Here is a 12997-nt window from a genome sequence, read left to right as displayed (position 1 = left end):
TTGAAAAAGAACAGGCTGGAATCAAAATTCACAGCTCTGCCTGGGGAAGACACACCCCTCCTTTTTAAGGAGAATGTAGACACCTCCCCCACCCACCCAGGGCTCTTCCTGCAATCTCCAACCAGCCCTGGATTGTCGAACAGCCCCTAGGCCACCACCTCTCCCCCAGGCTACCCGAAACTGGCCTCTCTTCCTTCCTACACACATGTGTTGTTTGGTGGGGTACTTTTCCTGTTACAAACCCCGCCCTAAGTGCTATAGTGAAGATAGATGTATCCTAGATGGGCTTCCTTTCCATGGTGGGAGGGGAGGGAGGATTGTACCCATAGCCCTCATGTTTCTGGTCCCATCAAAACACCCAATACCCCGAGCAAAGATCTGGCCTCACCCCAAGGTGGGGTATTCCTATTGTCGAAAGAGAGGTAAACAGGGAAGGAAATCTTGGTGGGACTAACTCCTAACTTCAGGCTAAGACGGCATCTCTCCTCTGGGTTTAATGGAAGGCTCCCAGGGTTGGAGGGTGAACCGACGTGCCTGTTGGGTACTCAGGAGCTCACCTGGCTCTCAGAGGCCCCACCCGGCCACAAACCTATACTGTTTGCCTTTCTGTGGCCCCTGTACCCTTCAGGGTCCCTAAAGACCAGCGCTTCCTTGAGAGGGGAGGGGCAGGCTCCAGGCCCTCACCCTCTGTGGAGGCCTTTTCTTTCCCCTCAAGAGACAGCGCAGGGAACGGCCACCAGGGGTGTCAGGAAGGATTAGGTTAAGCCCGGACTCCCGGTGTGATGACTACCGTAGGACTCACTCTTTCCCTCTAGCGACGTCCTGCTCATCGTGCACTCCCCGTTGAGATAAAGTTGCATTTAGCGCTCCCAGGGGACTGCATAATGGATGGAACCAGCTCCTTGTCTCACCAGCAAGTGAACATCCTTCTCACTTCCCTCTGGAGCTAGAAGGAAGGGAGGGGGTGGGGGGGAACATGAAAAGAAAGAAAGAAAAAGCCATGGTGACGCCTGTGGGCTCTTCTTGGAATCTGAGTAGGTGAGTGGGTATCCTAAATACACATGCGTTTGTGCAGAGGAAAGATAAAATCCACGGGAACGCAAATTTAGGTTTATAGAAATGAGATCTGCTCTTTGGTGGAAATACAGATCTCCTTGGTGTGGGAGAGAACAGAAAGATTATTTATCTGATCTCTGCTTTCCATAAGCAGCCCCTTGCTGCTCTCCAGCTCTCTTACCGCAGATGTGATAACATCTGGGCTGTTAGGTTATTATCACCGCGAGCAAGTGCTCCTTCCCTGGGGACTTTGGCACCTGAGCTGTGGCTCCCCTGGGAGTCTCTTGATCTGCTGCCACATAAGGGCCACATAACAGGTTGGCTAATTGATTTATTCTTTTTAGGTCTTAATTTCACAATAATTTTTTAAAAATTTAAAAACTGGACCAGAGCTTGCACCCGTTCTTTCAAATTGGCTTGATTTAATATTTTTGAATCAAGCTTTCCTATAAGTTAGTTTGATCTGTCTCCTATTGAAAAAAATATATATAAGCAAGCAGAGATATGAGGCAAAAAGCCAAAACGATGGAAGGGAAAAGAAAGTTCTCTTTTCAACATCTTACTCCCTTTTCTCTGAAGCAGTTTTCCTGAAGTTCCCAGCATAAACTGTGTGTGTGTGTGTGTGTGTGTGTGTGTGTGTGTGTGTGTACGCTGAGGGGAGGAAGGATCCCAACTACACCCTGTTAACTGTTTTTTCCTTTTGATTACTAGAAGCCTTAGATCACCCGGAGCTCGTTTGAAACGTGGGTTTGTACACGGTTGAAGGAGACAAACAATAAGAGAAATGCACAATTTCATTTCAACAGCTTTTCCCGAGTAGAAAGCACACGCTCCTTGTGGCTCCTAAGTGGCTGTCACTGGCGGTGCCTGACACAGTTATATTCACAACAACAACAAAAAAAGTATGCGGAGGAAATTAAATTATATGGAAATCAATAGCGTCTGACTGCTTCAAACAAATGTCTGTCACCGCGATTATTCTCCAGGAACCTATTTATGAACCTTTAAAGAAACAGGTTCTTGCAGCAAAAGACAGCACCTTCTGCATTTCTGTGTTGTTATTTATACTGTATACAGAGGAATGCGCGGGCATAATTTAACATACAAATGTCCAGCTGTATACATTATATAACAGCTTGTTAGGCATCCCGAAGAGGAGGAATGCCTAAGTAATGCGCATATATTCAAGGCTTGCGATCAGGGGAAGAAACACACACACACACACACACACACACACACACACACACACACACACACACAGAGGGGAGTGCGCATCTCGTCTTTTTTCTTCTAAAAGGTGCCCACCCTTAGACAATAGCTGGACCTTCTGATCTTTCCAGACCACGGTGGGAAAGGTGAGGCGGGCAGTGCGCATGCCCGGGTAGCTACAGGTGCATCACCTGCGCTGTCCTTGCTGGTGGTCACTATAAGAGCGGCTCCCACGCGCTGGTCGCGGCCGGACGAGCGCGCGCGCGCGCAGACGCACGGGGCCGCCGAGAAGGAGAGCGCGCGCCAGACAGACGGAGACAGCTGATGCCTGTCAGCGCGGTGGGGCCGCGAGCTCTCGCGAGAGCTCCCCGGGACGGCCGCGAGAAGTGGGGCTCAGGTGTAAGAGGAGTGCATCCCGTCGGCGCGCGGGGTTAGAGCTCTCGGAGAAGCGGGACCGCGAGGCCGGCGCGCGGCGCTCTGCGCGGTCAGAGGGAGCGCCCGGCAGCAGCAGGAGCAGCAGCAGCAGCCCGCGGGGCGGCCGCCGCCAGCCGCCGCGACCGCCGCGGCTGCAGCCTCCGAAGGGAGGCCGGGTGAGCCGGCGTACGCACTTTCCCGCGGACTTTCGGAGTGTTTGTGGATATACATGCCAAGCCGCCACGATGATGTCCATGAACAGCAAGCAGCCACACTTTGCCATGCATCCCACCCTCCCTGAGCACAAGTACCCGTCGCTGCACTCCAGCTCCGAGGCCATCCGGCGGGCCTGCCTGCCCACGCCGCCGGTAAGCGCCCCACGCCTGCGGCCCCGGCCCGCGCGCCCGCCCCTCCCCGTCTCCGAAACGCTGCATGTCGGGGGCTGGTGTGTGCAGGTCCTGGTGCGGGGAACTGCGGGCAGGGGGTGTAGAGCAATCCTGCTGTGAGGCACGTTTTGTCCGGCGGCGCTTAATGTCGTGTTCCTGTCTGCCTCTGCCTCCGCGTCAGGCGCCTGCGATCGGAGTGGGAAGCGCTGGGGCCAGGATTCTCGACTTCCCTCTACTTTCTCTGTTAATTTCACGCCTCAGAAAGGCGGTCTCTGTGCGTGCTCGGGTGTGTGACACGGGTCCCCAGCTGCGAGTTACATTTCCATTTCTTCTTCTTTTCCCCCTTCTTTTTCGTCTCCCACGCCCGTTCCCGGAATGTGTTCCTGTGTCCCCCTTTCTCCCTACTTCTGTCCCCCTCTCCACGCTCCCATCCCTTCTCGTCTGCCCCCTGCCTGGTCGCCAATATACCCCCTCTCCGTCTTTCCCGCTCTCCACTGCCCCCAAACCCGTTGTTATTTTGGTTGCTTTGTGTTTGCCCTTCGCATGCTGTGCTTTCCGGCTTGTGTGTGTGTTTCTGTTGTTTTGTTTTGCTCTTTTGGTTTTGTGGTTTTTTTGGTTTGGTTTGTGTCGCCTGCAGCTGCAGAGCAACCTCTTCGCCAGCCTGGACGAGACGCTGCTGGCGCGGGCCGAGGCGCTGGCGGCCGTGGACATCGCCGTGTCCCAGGGCAAGAGCCATCCTTTCAAGCCGGACGCCACGTACCACACGATGAACAGCGTGCCGTGCACGTCCACTTCCACGGTGCCGCTGGCGCACCACCACCACCACCACCACCACCACCAGGCGCTCGAACCCGGCGATCTGCTGGACCACATCTCCTCGCCGTCGCTCGCGCTCATGGCCGGCGCGGGCGGCGCGGGCGCGGCGGGCGGCGGCGGCGGCGCCCACGACGGCCCGGGGGGCGGTGGCGGCCCGGGCGGCGGCGGCGGCCCGGGCGGCGGCGGCCCCGGGGGCGGCGGCGGCGGTGGCGGCCCGGGGGGCGGCGGCGGCGGCCCGGGCGGCGGGCTCCTGGGCGGCTCCGCGCACCCTCACCCGCATATGCACAGCCTGGGCCACCTGTCGCACCCCGCGGCGGCGGCCGCCATGAACATGCCGTCCGGGCTGCCGCACCCCGGGCTGGTGGCGGCGGCGGCGCACCACGGCGCGGCAGCGGCGGCGGCGGCGGCGGCGGCCGGGCAGGTGGCAGCGGCGTCGGCGGCGGCGGCCGTGGTGGGCGCGGCGGGCCTGGCGTCCATCTGCGACTCGGACACGGACCCGCGCGAGCTCGAGGCGTTCGCCGAGCGCTTCAAGCAGCGGCGCATCAAGCTGGGCGTGACGCAGGCCGACGTGGGCTCGGCGCTGGCCAACCTCAAGATCCCGGGCGTGGGCTCACTCAGCCAGAGCACCATCTGCAGGTTCGAGTCGCTCACGCTCTCGCACAACAACATGATCGCGCTCAAGCCCATCCTGCAGGCGTGGCTCGAGGAGGCCGAGGGCGCCCAGCGCGAGAAAATGAACAAGCCCGAGCTCTTCAACGGCGGCGAGAAGAAGCGCAAGCGGACTTCCATCGCCGCGCCCGAGAAGCGCTCCCTCGAGGCCTACTTCGCCGTGCAGCCCCGGCCCTCGTCCGAGAAGATCGCCGCCATCGCCGAGAAACTGGACCTCAAAAAGAACGTGGTGCGGGTGTGGTTTTGCAACCAGAGACAGAAGCAGAAGCGGATGAAATTCTCTGCCACTTACTGAGGGGGCTGGGAGGTGTCGGGGGGGGGGACAGAGTGGGGAGCTGAGGAGGCATTTTTGGGGGGACTTCCCTCTGCTTGCCTCCCCTCGGATTTGGAGTGTCCGTTATCCTGCCTGCGTTTGGGGAGTCCCTCCTCTCTCTCTTTCCTCCACCCTCTCTCTGATTTTCCTGCCTTTGCTGTCCCCCAGCCTTGAGGACTGGGGTGCTGGGTGTGGAGATTGGAGTATAGGGTAGGGGAGAAGGGGGGGAGCATTCGGGAGAGTGGGGAGTCGGGGGAAGGAAAGCGGAGACCCGAGCAGGGGTTTTAAGGAGCAGGATGGTTCTGGGGTTTGGGTGGGGGGAGACGTGGGAAGGGTAGGAAAATGGACTGTTTCTGACCAGAGACACTTACCTAAATATTCTGGGGACCAAGGAACTATGTACAAAAACAAACCTACCAACCACCAAAAACTAGACAAATAAAGACAAACTAAAACAAAACAGAACAAAAGCAAAGGAAAATGCTTTAGAAATTTTAACTCCGGGGAGCCATAATCTGCAGCTTCATTTTCCCCCATGGAAGAGAAAAAAGCACCACCATTATTACCACCTCCCCAAACTTAGACACACGAACTGAGTCGAAAAACGAAAACCAAACGAGCTAGAAGTTGAAGTTCTAGGTATCAAAGCTAGTTGTTCTGTCTGCATGTTTAATTTTTCCCTCTAATTCTCACCTCCACCCCATCCATATTCTCTTTATTTCCTCCGTTCCAATGAGACGCCAATGGCTGCTCTCCAATCCCGGGAAGTGAGTGGGAGCACACCTGAAAAGAGAGGGTCAGGGGAAGCCTGGCTACTTGCTTAGGTGGAATCCAAGTTTCCCGTGGCCCTGCCTAAACTCTGGTGGCCTGGTCCTGGTGGGGTGGGGGTCTTTGGAGAGAGGGGCATATTCTTTGAGCTAACTAAAAAGCAGAATTCTGGAGCTTCGAGATATCATTCTAGGAAAGTGGAACAATTTTAACAACAGTTCTTTTTTTCCTCTTACGTTGAAGATCTAGTTTTAGACAATTTCAAAATAAGCTTTTCCCACTCATAGAACTTTAACTTGCCCTTTCAGTTTTATTTTTTATTTTTATTTTTTAGAGAGGTTTAAACTACTGATTTTTCCTGTTGATTCAAATAGACTGATGGGGTGAAAGTTATTAGGAGAGATACTCTCTCCTGTTTTCTCCACTGAGCGAGACTCATCTTGCTCTTCGAGGTCCCCTTTCTTCCTCTCTTGGAGAACATGAAATTATAGAAATGTTGAGAAGTTCCTGCTTTCTTTTGCGGTAGGACTTGGCTGTGAGAAAATCACCTAAATCCCAGAAAAGAGGAAGACAGATTTAAAGTGCCCCCATCCCCATTTGTTTCAAAGAGGTCTGCATGTTGGGGGAAAACAGAACAACTGTGTTTCCTTTTACTTGTTCTTATTATTCAAGAGTCATTTATTACTGGGGATAAATGTTGGGTAGCAAGAACTTTAATTTGCACTACCAGTCTCCCAAATATAAAATCATGTATAGTATTTCATAGTAATAATCAGGTACCTTACAAGCTGCTGGTGGATTTTAAAAAATTAAGATAGTTGAAGGTGGTTAGGTAAAATGCCTGCTTTGTGTACAAGATACTCTTTGGATCTCTCGTAGAGATAGTTTGTTACCATCCTTTAATGACAACTAAAACATTGAAAACAGAACAAGTGAGAAAAGAAAAAAAAACCTGCCGATTAGCAAGACTGAAATCATGCATGATCTGAAAGGTGTGGAAAGAAACACAATTAGGTCTCACTCTGGTTAGGCATTATTTATTTAATTATGTTGTATATCATTGTTTGCAGGGCAAACATTCTATGCATTTGAAACTGAGCACTAAACTGGGCTAGCTTTCTGGTAGACCGTTTTGTGGATAGTGCGATTTCACAGTCTATTGCCTGTTTCCACTGAAAACACAACATTTTTGTCATATTCTTGTATTCAAAGGAAAAGGAAAAAAGATTATTGTAAATATTTTATTTAATGCACACATTCACACAGTGGTAACAGACTGCCAGTGTTCATCCCGAAATGTCTCACGGATTGATCTACCTGTCCATGTATGTCTGCTGAGCTTTCTCCTTGGTTATGTCTTTTCTCTTTTACCTTTCCCCTCCCCTACTTCTATCAGAACCAATTCTGTGCGCCAAAATACAACAGGGGGATGTGTCCCAGTACACTTACAAATAAAACATAACTGAAAGAAGAGCAGTTTTATGATTTGGGTGCATTTTTGTGTTTATACTGGGCCAGGTCCTGGTAGAACCTTTCAACAAATGAGACAATATAGCCAAAAAAACCCCCAACCAACCAAACAAAAAGAAAACACAAAGAAATGGGGGGAGGGGAGGGTGTTGAAGGGGGATGAAAAGGGGAGAGATTGAGAATGATGTATTTTTTTGCTGAATCAGAATTCACTTTCAGATAACTCGTGAAAAGTGGTGCTCTAAATAAAATGAATTCTATATTAGTTGCCTGTGTTTATAAAAGTTATTATTTTTTAACTGCAGAAACTCTTAAACCACAGCACTTGATCCAGAGTGGTGAAAACCAATAAATAACCAGGCACCAAAAAACATTTAAATTTAGGGTCAGGGACAGAGGAATTTGGAGGTTTAGATGTGATATTCTAGCCTAAAAATACCTAGTAACTGAATGGCTTTTCTTTGGAGGGTAATACATTTTAAAACATTTAGTGTGCCACCTACTGCTCCAGAGTGACTAGAGAGCCTCTATTTCTTGGTGACTTGGGACTAGATCAGATGCCAAATGTACAAAGTTTCTTAAGAGCTGAGATTATGTCATCTGAAGTCATCTTATTATAGCCAAATCTTTTTAATTTCACCGGCAAATCTGTGAAGCGAAACACTTGATGTTCAAAAAGAATAGTACATTTTAAAAGCTGTGATTTTAAACAGTTGTTAATGTTAAAAAAAAAAAAAAAGCACTAGAGGTATTTTTAAACATAGAGCTCTTCCATAAAAAGTTGATTTGTTTTTGTTGTTATTGACTTGAAACATCATCAGTTTTAAATAAAATGCATTTGTAAAAAACCCTTTATTTTATAGAAAGGTATGACTGGATTTCATTGTTGGAAAAACAGGACCGAACAAATGAAAAGATTTACAAAGGGTGTTTTGTTTGTTTAAAGTCTGCCTCAAGCAGAAATGTTGCAGGCAAATACATGTGTATTATATAATAATGATCAATGTAGGTATTAAGAATTTAAGGATTTGCTTTAAATAAAACCCTTACCAAGTAAAAATAAGAGTATTATGTTAATAAAACATCATGAAAATGAATTTCCTATTTTATGTAGTAGGAAACTGCAAAACAAAAAAAATGCTTTGCTTTCTGGTAAATGAATCTATATATGGCTTGAAGGAGTAGTAAGACTATTCTAAGACGCCTTTAACTATCAATCCATGAAAAAACAAACAAAAAGGGACCTCCTGAAGAGGCCAAACTATCATTGAACTGGGTGTCAATCAGTGATAGTTTGGCCTTTCAAAGTTTTCTAGTTCTGAAGAGAAGTTCACTCTAAGCGGATTCCTCCACCAGTTCTGGGGTGAATATGATAAAATATGTGTCTCGGATTCTTTTAAAGAATAATCTCAAAATAAGTTTGAGAGAGTGGGATAATTGGGCTCCGTTTGCATTTCAGCTTCTCAGGAAATCCAGGCGGCGGCGGGGGTGGAATACGAAAAGCAAAAGACAAATAAGCATTAAAGTATCTGCCACATTTATGCCATCCGTTTGTCTTAAATTTCCTCTTTTCCCCAGTTCTAGCTCCAGGTCCTGTTCCTTCTGTAGGTCTAAAAAAATTATGTCCTCAAGACCCATCAACTAACTTCTGAATAATTTTTGTTTAATGCGTGTTCTGAAATTGCTCTCGACTTCGATTACACTTTCATAAACTGTAGGCACCCACTGCCGTGATTGCATCGATTTTTGTTTTCTTGTGATACTGAGACTACTTCTGTCCGGTTCCTCCTACACGTGGCAGCGCACGTGAGAGAACAGGGCACCCCCAAGCCCGCAGGACTCATTCAGTGAGCCCTGCCCTCTGCCTCTGCCCCGCCGCCCCGGCCTCTCCTCTCCTGATCGATCGCACCTGGCACCTGCGTGAAGTATCCCTACTCATCTTTCACGTTGATAGGCTTTCGCAGCTTTTCGTCGGTGAAGTTGGAACTGGGGCTTCTGATCCTGGCTAAAACTAGCGTTTCCCACCCCATTCGAACGGCCTTGGTGGCCAGCGGGATGATTAAGGTGATGACAATTAATACTAGTACAGTTCTGCCATCGGTGTTATTGCCATCTCAGTCTTAGCGCCACGATGACAGCCACGCAGTCCTTTCGAGCTGTTTCAAAAAAGACCGCAAGCTTAATTGATTTTTTAAAATAGCAGCCGAATTCTAATTCTCACGAGGTCCTCTTTTCCACTTGCGAGATAAGCCTTGTCGCAAACATTAGGTTATTTAATGTTTGATCAAACCTTCCTGCCACCGCGGCTTCTGGCGCGGGGCTGGCTCACGGGGTATCGGGTGAGCTGAGCGGCCAGAGCCAGCCCGGCGCGTGTGGGGAAGGCGCGCGGCCGCCCCACTTGGGTTGGCTTACTCTTTGAATAATTTATGGTCGGAAAGTTCTGGAAATAAAATGAATTATAACAAGGAGCTAATTTAAAACTTTCGTAATTGTTGTCAAGTCAGGTTTACGGGAGGACAGGCAGCTCCCCGATTCCCTCCCCGAAATCCGGTGGATCTGCAGGGCGGGGCGCGGATCCGGAGGCTGCAAACTTCAGCAGCCCAGCGCTGTTCCGACTCCGGGAGTTATTCTGGAAGCCGCCTCGTGGGGCAGCTCCCTCTCCAGCTGCACTCCGCAGCTCGCAGTTCTCCTGGGCATAACTTTCAGACTTCGGGGCGGGTGGGTCGGCGTGTGTAGTTTCAAACCATCCGCAGAGCTGATTGGGTTGAATTTGAAGCCAGGAGGGGACCCGCCCTCCCCTCACTCACGCAGGGTTCTCGTTCACCCACCCACCCAACCCAGGCATCCCAGCGCCTTCAAGGGCACCAGCCGCGGTTCTCCGGGTGGCGGCGAAGGGACCGCCGCTCATCCTGCCTGCATCCCTCCGCCGCCTGCCTGGAGAAGCAGCAGCCCACAGGCTTCCAGCTGCCCGAGGTCGCAGCTCCGCTCGGACTGCAGAACAGCCACCGGCCTGCGGGCCCTGGCGTGGATTCGGCTGTGCCCGGGAGAACCCGAGGTTAACTGCTCTAGGCCGGGGCATCCGGCGCGCGTGCGCAGAGTGGCCAGCGGGTGCGCACCGCGGGGAGCCGGGAAGGAAGAGGCGCGCACGCTGCGCGCGGAGAGCGCGCAGAGCCCGCACATGCGTATTGGCGCGCGCCTGGTCCCGTCGGAGAGGTAGGCGGAAGTTCCGCGGCTCAAAATTAGGCGCTCCGGGAGGTCCCCTCCAACTCTTACGTGCCCTTGAGGACGTTCTGAGAGAAAAGGGACGGACCAATATCCCAAAGCGGTTGAAAAAACCCTCTCTCCAGTTGCATAAGTCAACAGTCTCCTTAAGCACCACAAAACTTTCACAACTGCCGTACACGTTTTAAAAAGAACTGGAAGGCCTACGAGGTTGGCTTTTGTTTTGTTGCTAAGGTGCATATTACCAAAACCCTGCTACAGATTTGAATTTATCCGGCAGGGATTTATGCCCGGGGCGAAATGCAGCCTGGCCGCTAGGCTTTCGTCCTGGGGAATGCAAGTGGAATCCTGAATCGCAAAGCTGAAGTTGAAAATCTCGGTTCGGTGAGAAGCTGACATGGCCCTAGTGTTGAGACCAGCATCCTGCTCCCGCGAACCAAGGGCTGGGGAGAAGAAGCGCCCGTGTCCCAGTCCCCTCCCCAAGCCTCACTGGCGAAAGATAGCTGCTTTCAGATTGAGGAAAAAAAAAAAGCGTGGAAGGAAAGTTCTCAAAAGGAGTGGTGGAGGAAGAGACTCCTCGCATTGATCAGGTAAAAGGAATTACAAACACAAGTTTGTTTGATAACTCTTACGCCTGGCCTCAGTGCAGTATAATATATACAAACTTTTGTAGACATAGATTAGAATAAAACAAAGTTTGTCAATTTCCAGCCGTGGAAATTCACTTAAACCAGTTTCTCCTTCTCCCTGCCCCCATCAAATGTTGACAATAAACATTTAATGAAGGCAGAGACCTGGTTGTCTCCAGACAGTGTCAGAATACTTTAAGCAGACCATTAGCACGGCCTCTTCCACTTCAAACATCGCGGTACACTCTAAATATATATATATATATATAACTACGTGTGAGACAAATAATACAATCGTACGGATATCTTAGGTGGTCTGCAGTAGTTCTGATACCCCCTGTCCTTACTAACCGAAAACTAACTCATGTAGATTACTCGCGCTTAAAAAATGTTAAATACAGTTAATGCAATATTAATCGCCCTTTGGTGATATAAAATGCAATATTTTCAGGCAGCTATTGAGCTTTTCTAGAGGAAGAGCTGATGAAAAGAGTCACAGCTGAATAGTGGAGAGAAAAAGCCCGGTATTTATTGCTTTTGTTTGGCTTTTGGCTACAGTGACAGGAACCTTCTAATGGGGTAAGGACATTTATTTTATCTGCAATCTATTGCTGCGAGAGCAGGGGCGGCAGATGGGGCTGGTACAATATTCACAGTGTAATTTAGAGCAAATCCTAATAACTAATAATGATTTATGTTAATTTTGATCACTTATGTGACTTCACCATAGCGTTGTGATGAAAGAAAGAGAAAGAAAAAGAAGCTGAATGTGACAAGGAGCTCTGAGGGTGACATTGGGGCTCAACTGTCCTGCACTTTGCACAATCGTAAAATGTGTTGTATGAGTTAGCAATGGAAATGTAGGCATTTAAAAAAGCAGGTAGGATCCATTTGACTCTGGGCAGAGGTATTTCCCTAGGGCTTGCGTTTCTTCTGAAAATTTATCTTAATGTGATGGACTGTGGCGCCTTTGAGCGACAGACGCTTTCATCCCAGTTTTAAATAAAACAGATACGTTTCAATTGTTTCATTTGCTTATGTTAAACTAAGGCATTGTGTGTGTGTGTGTGTGTGTGTGTGTGTGTGTGTGTGTGTGTGTGTGTGTGTATGTGTTGGCTGTGGGGAGAGGGAGTCCATTGTATTCGACGCGGGAGTGCGCGCTGAGGTCTTCTTTCCAAAGTGTAATCTGAACCGGAGGCTTGAAATCAGCCTTAGAGCCCAGAAGCGGGCTGTCTCGCGCACCACTGCCACGCCTTATGCAAAAGTTTTAATACTGGCTGCTTAAGCAAGCTGCAGGTTCCTAATCTTCACCTGATATTTGTTTGCCCAGAATCAACTTCTGTAAATCTTTCCGGTCCCTACCTCAGTCTTTCCCTTCTCCCAAGGGATTCCAGGGCTTTTAAACTTAAAAGTGCCTCCTTTCTCCTCACTCCCCTGGTAATGTAGCACCGGTTCAGAACCCCAGGGGCTGTCAACGGGACGTGGTTCTGCACAGGAACAGGGGGATTTTCGGCTTCCACGCAGTGCACTCAGAAGGTTGGAGCGGTTTTGAAAGGGAGGGTGCGCCTTGCTCGTGGCAATTTACTTTTCCAGTTACCTTTTGCATGTTTTAACGCCTCGGGGCTATAGTTTGAAAGTAAAACAGCATCAAAGCACCTCCTTATTAGTCCTATATTTGAGAAATCTGAAGATGAAACTACCTAAAGGTTTAATAGGGCGGAACAGCATTTATTTGCCAAGCAAACAGCTAGAGTACAGTTCAAAAGGGGTGCAGTGGTTTGTCAGCAGGAGTCTGGAAGGAGAAGAACATGGGCAAAGCGAATTTCAAGCTTCAGTTACGAGGTTAAAGTGAATTAAATAACCTTCAGGTGTGATATATGCTTTGATTTTGAATGTCATTTCCCTCATCCCAAATTTATATACTATATATACAAATAATATATATACAAATACACACGTGAGCGCGCGCGCGCACACACACACACACACACACACACACAGCACTACCCCTATCCTAGAGTTTTTTTTCCCACCTTTCAGAGTTG

At 49.6% G+C, this 12997-nt stretch overlaps 1 protein-coding gene across 1 annotated transcript; it reads left to right on the top strand.

Moving 5' to 3' along the window:
* Window positions 1-2696: 2696 nt before the first annotated feature.
* On the top strand, window positions 2697-7173 carry POU4F1 (POU class 4 homeobox 1). Its single transcript, XM_030813528.1, has 2 exons — window positions 2697-3047; window positions 3703-7173. Exons 1-2 carry the CDS (start codon window positions 2925-2927, stop codon window positions 4843-4845), a joined length of 1266 nt encoding a protein of 421 aa, XP_030669388.1. The 5' UTR covers window positions 2697-2924; the 3' UTR covers window positions 4846-7173.
* Window positions 7174-12997: the final 5824 nt, after the last annotated feature.

Source organism: Nomascus leucogenys, chromosome 5 (genome assembly GCF_006542625.1).
Source record: "Nomascus leucogenys isolate Asia chromosome 5, Asia_NLE_v1, whole genome shotgun sequence".
Lineage (NCBI taxonomy): Eukaryota > Metazoa > Chordata > Mammalia > Primates > Hylobatidae > Nomascus > Nomascus leucogenys.
This window is presented reverse-complemented; position numbering and strand designations above follow the sequence as displayed.

Excerpts from the sequence above, each read along its gene's own strand:
- POU4F1 (XM_030813528.1), top strand. The coding sequence starts at position 2,925 with ATGATGTCCATGAACAGCAAGCAGCCACACTTTGCCATGCATCCCACC. Across the intron at positions 3,048-3,702 it reads CCTGCCTGCCCACGCCGCCG|CTGCAGAGCAACCTCTTCGC; the intron begins GTAAGCGCCCCA and ends TGTCGCCTGCAG.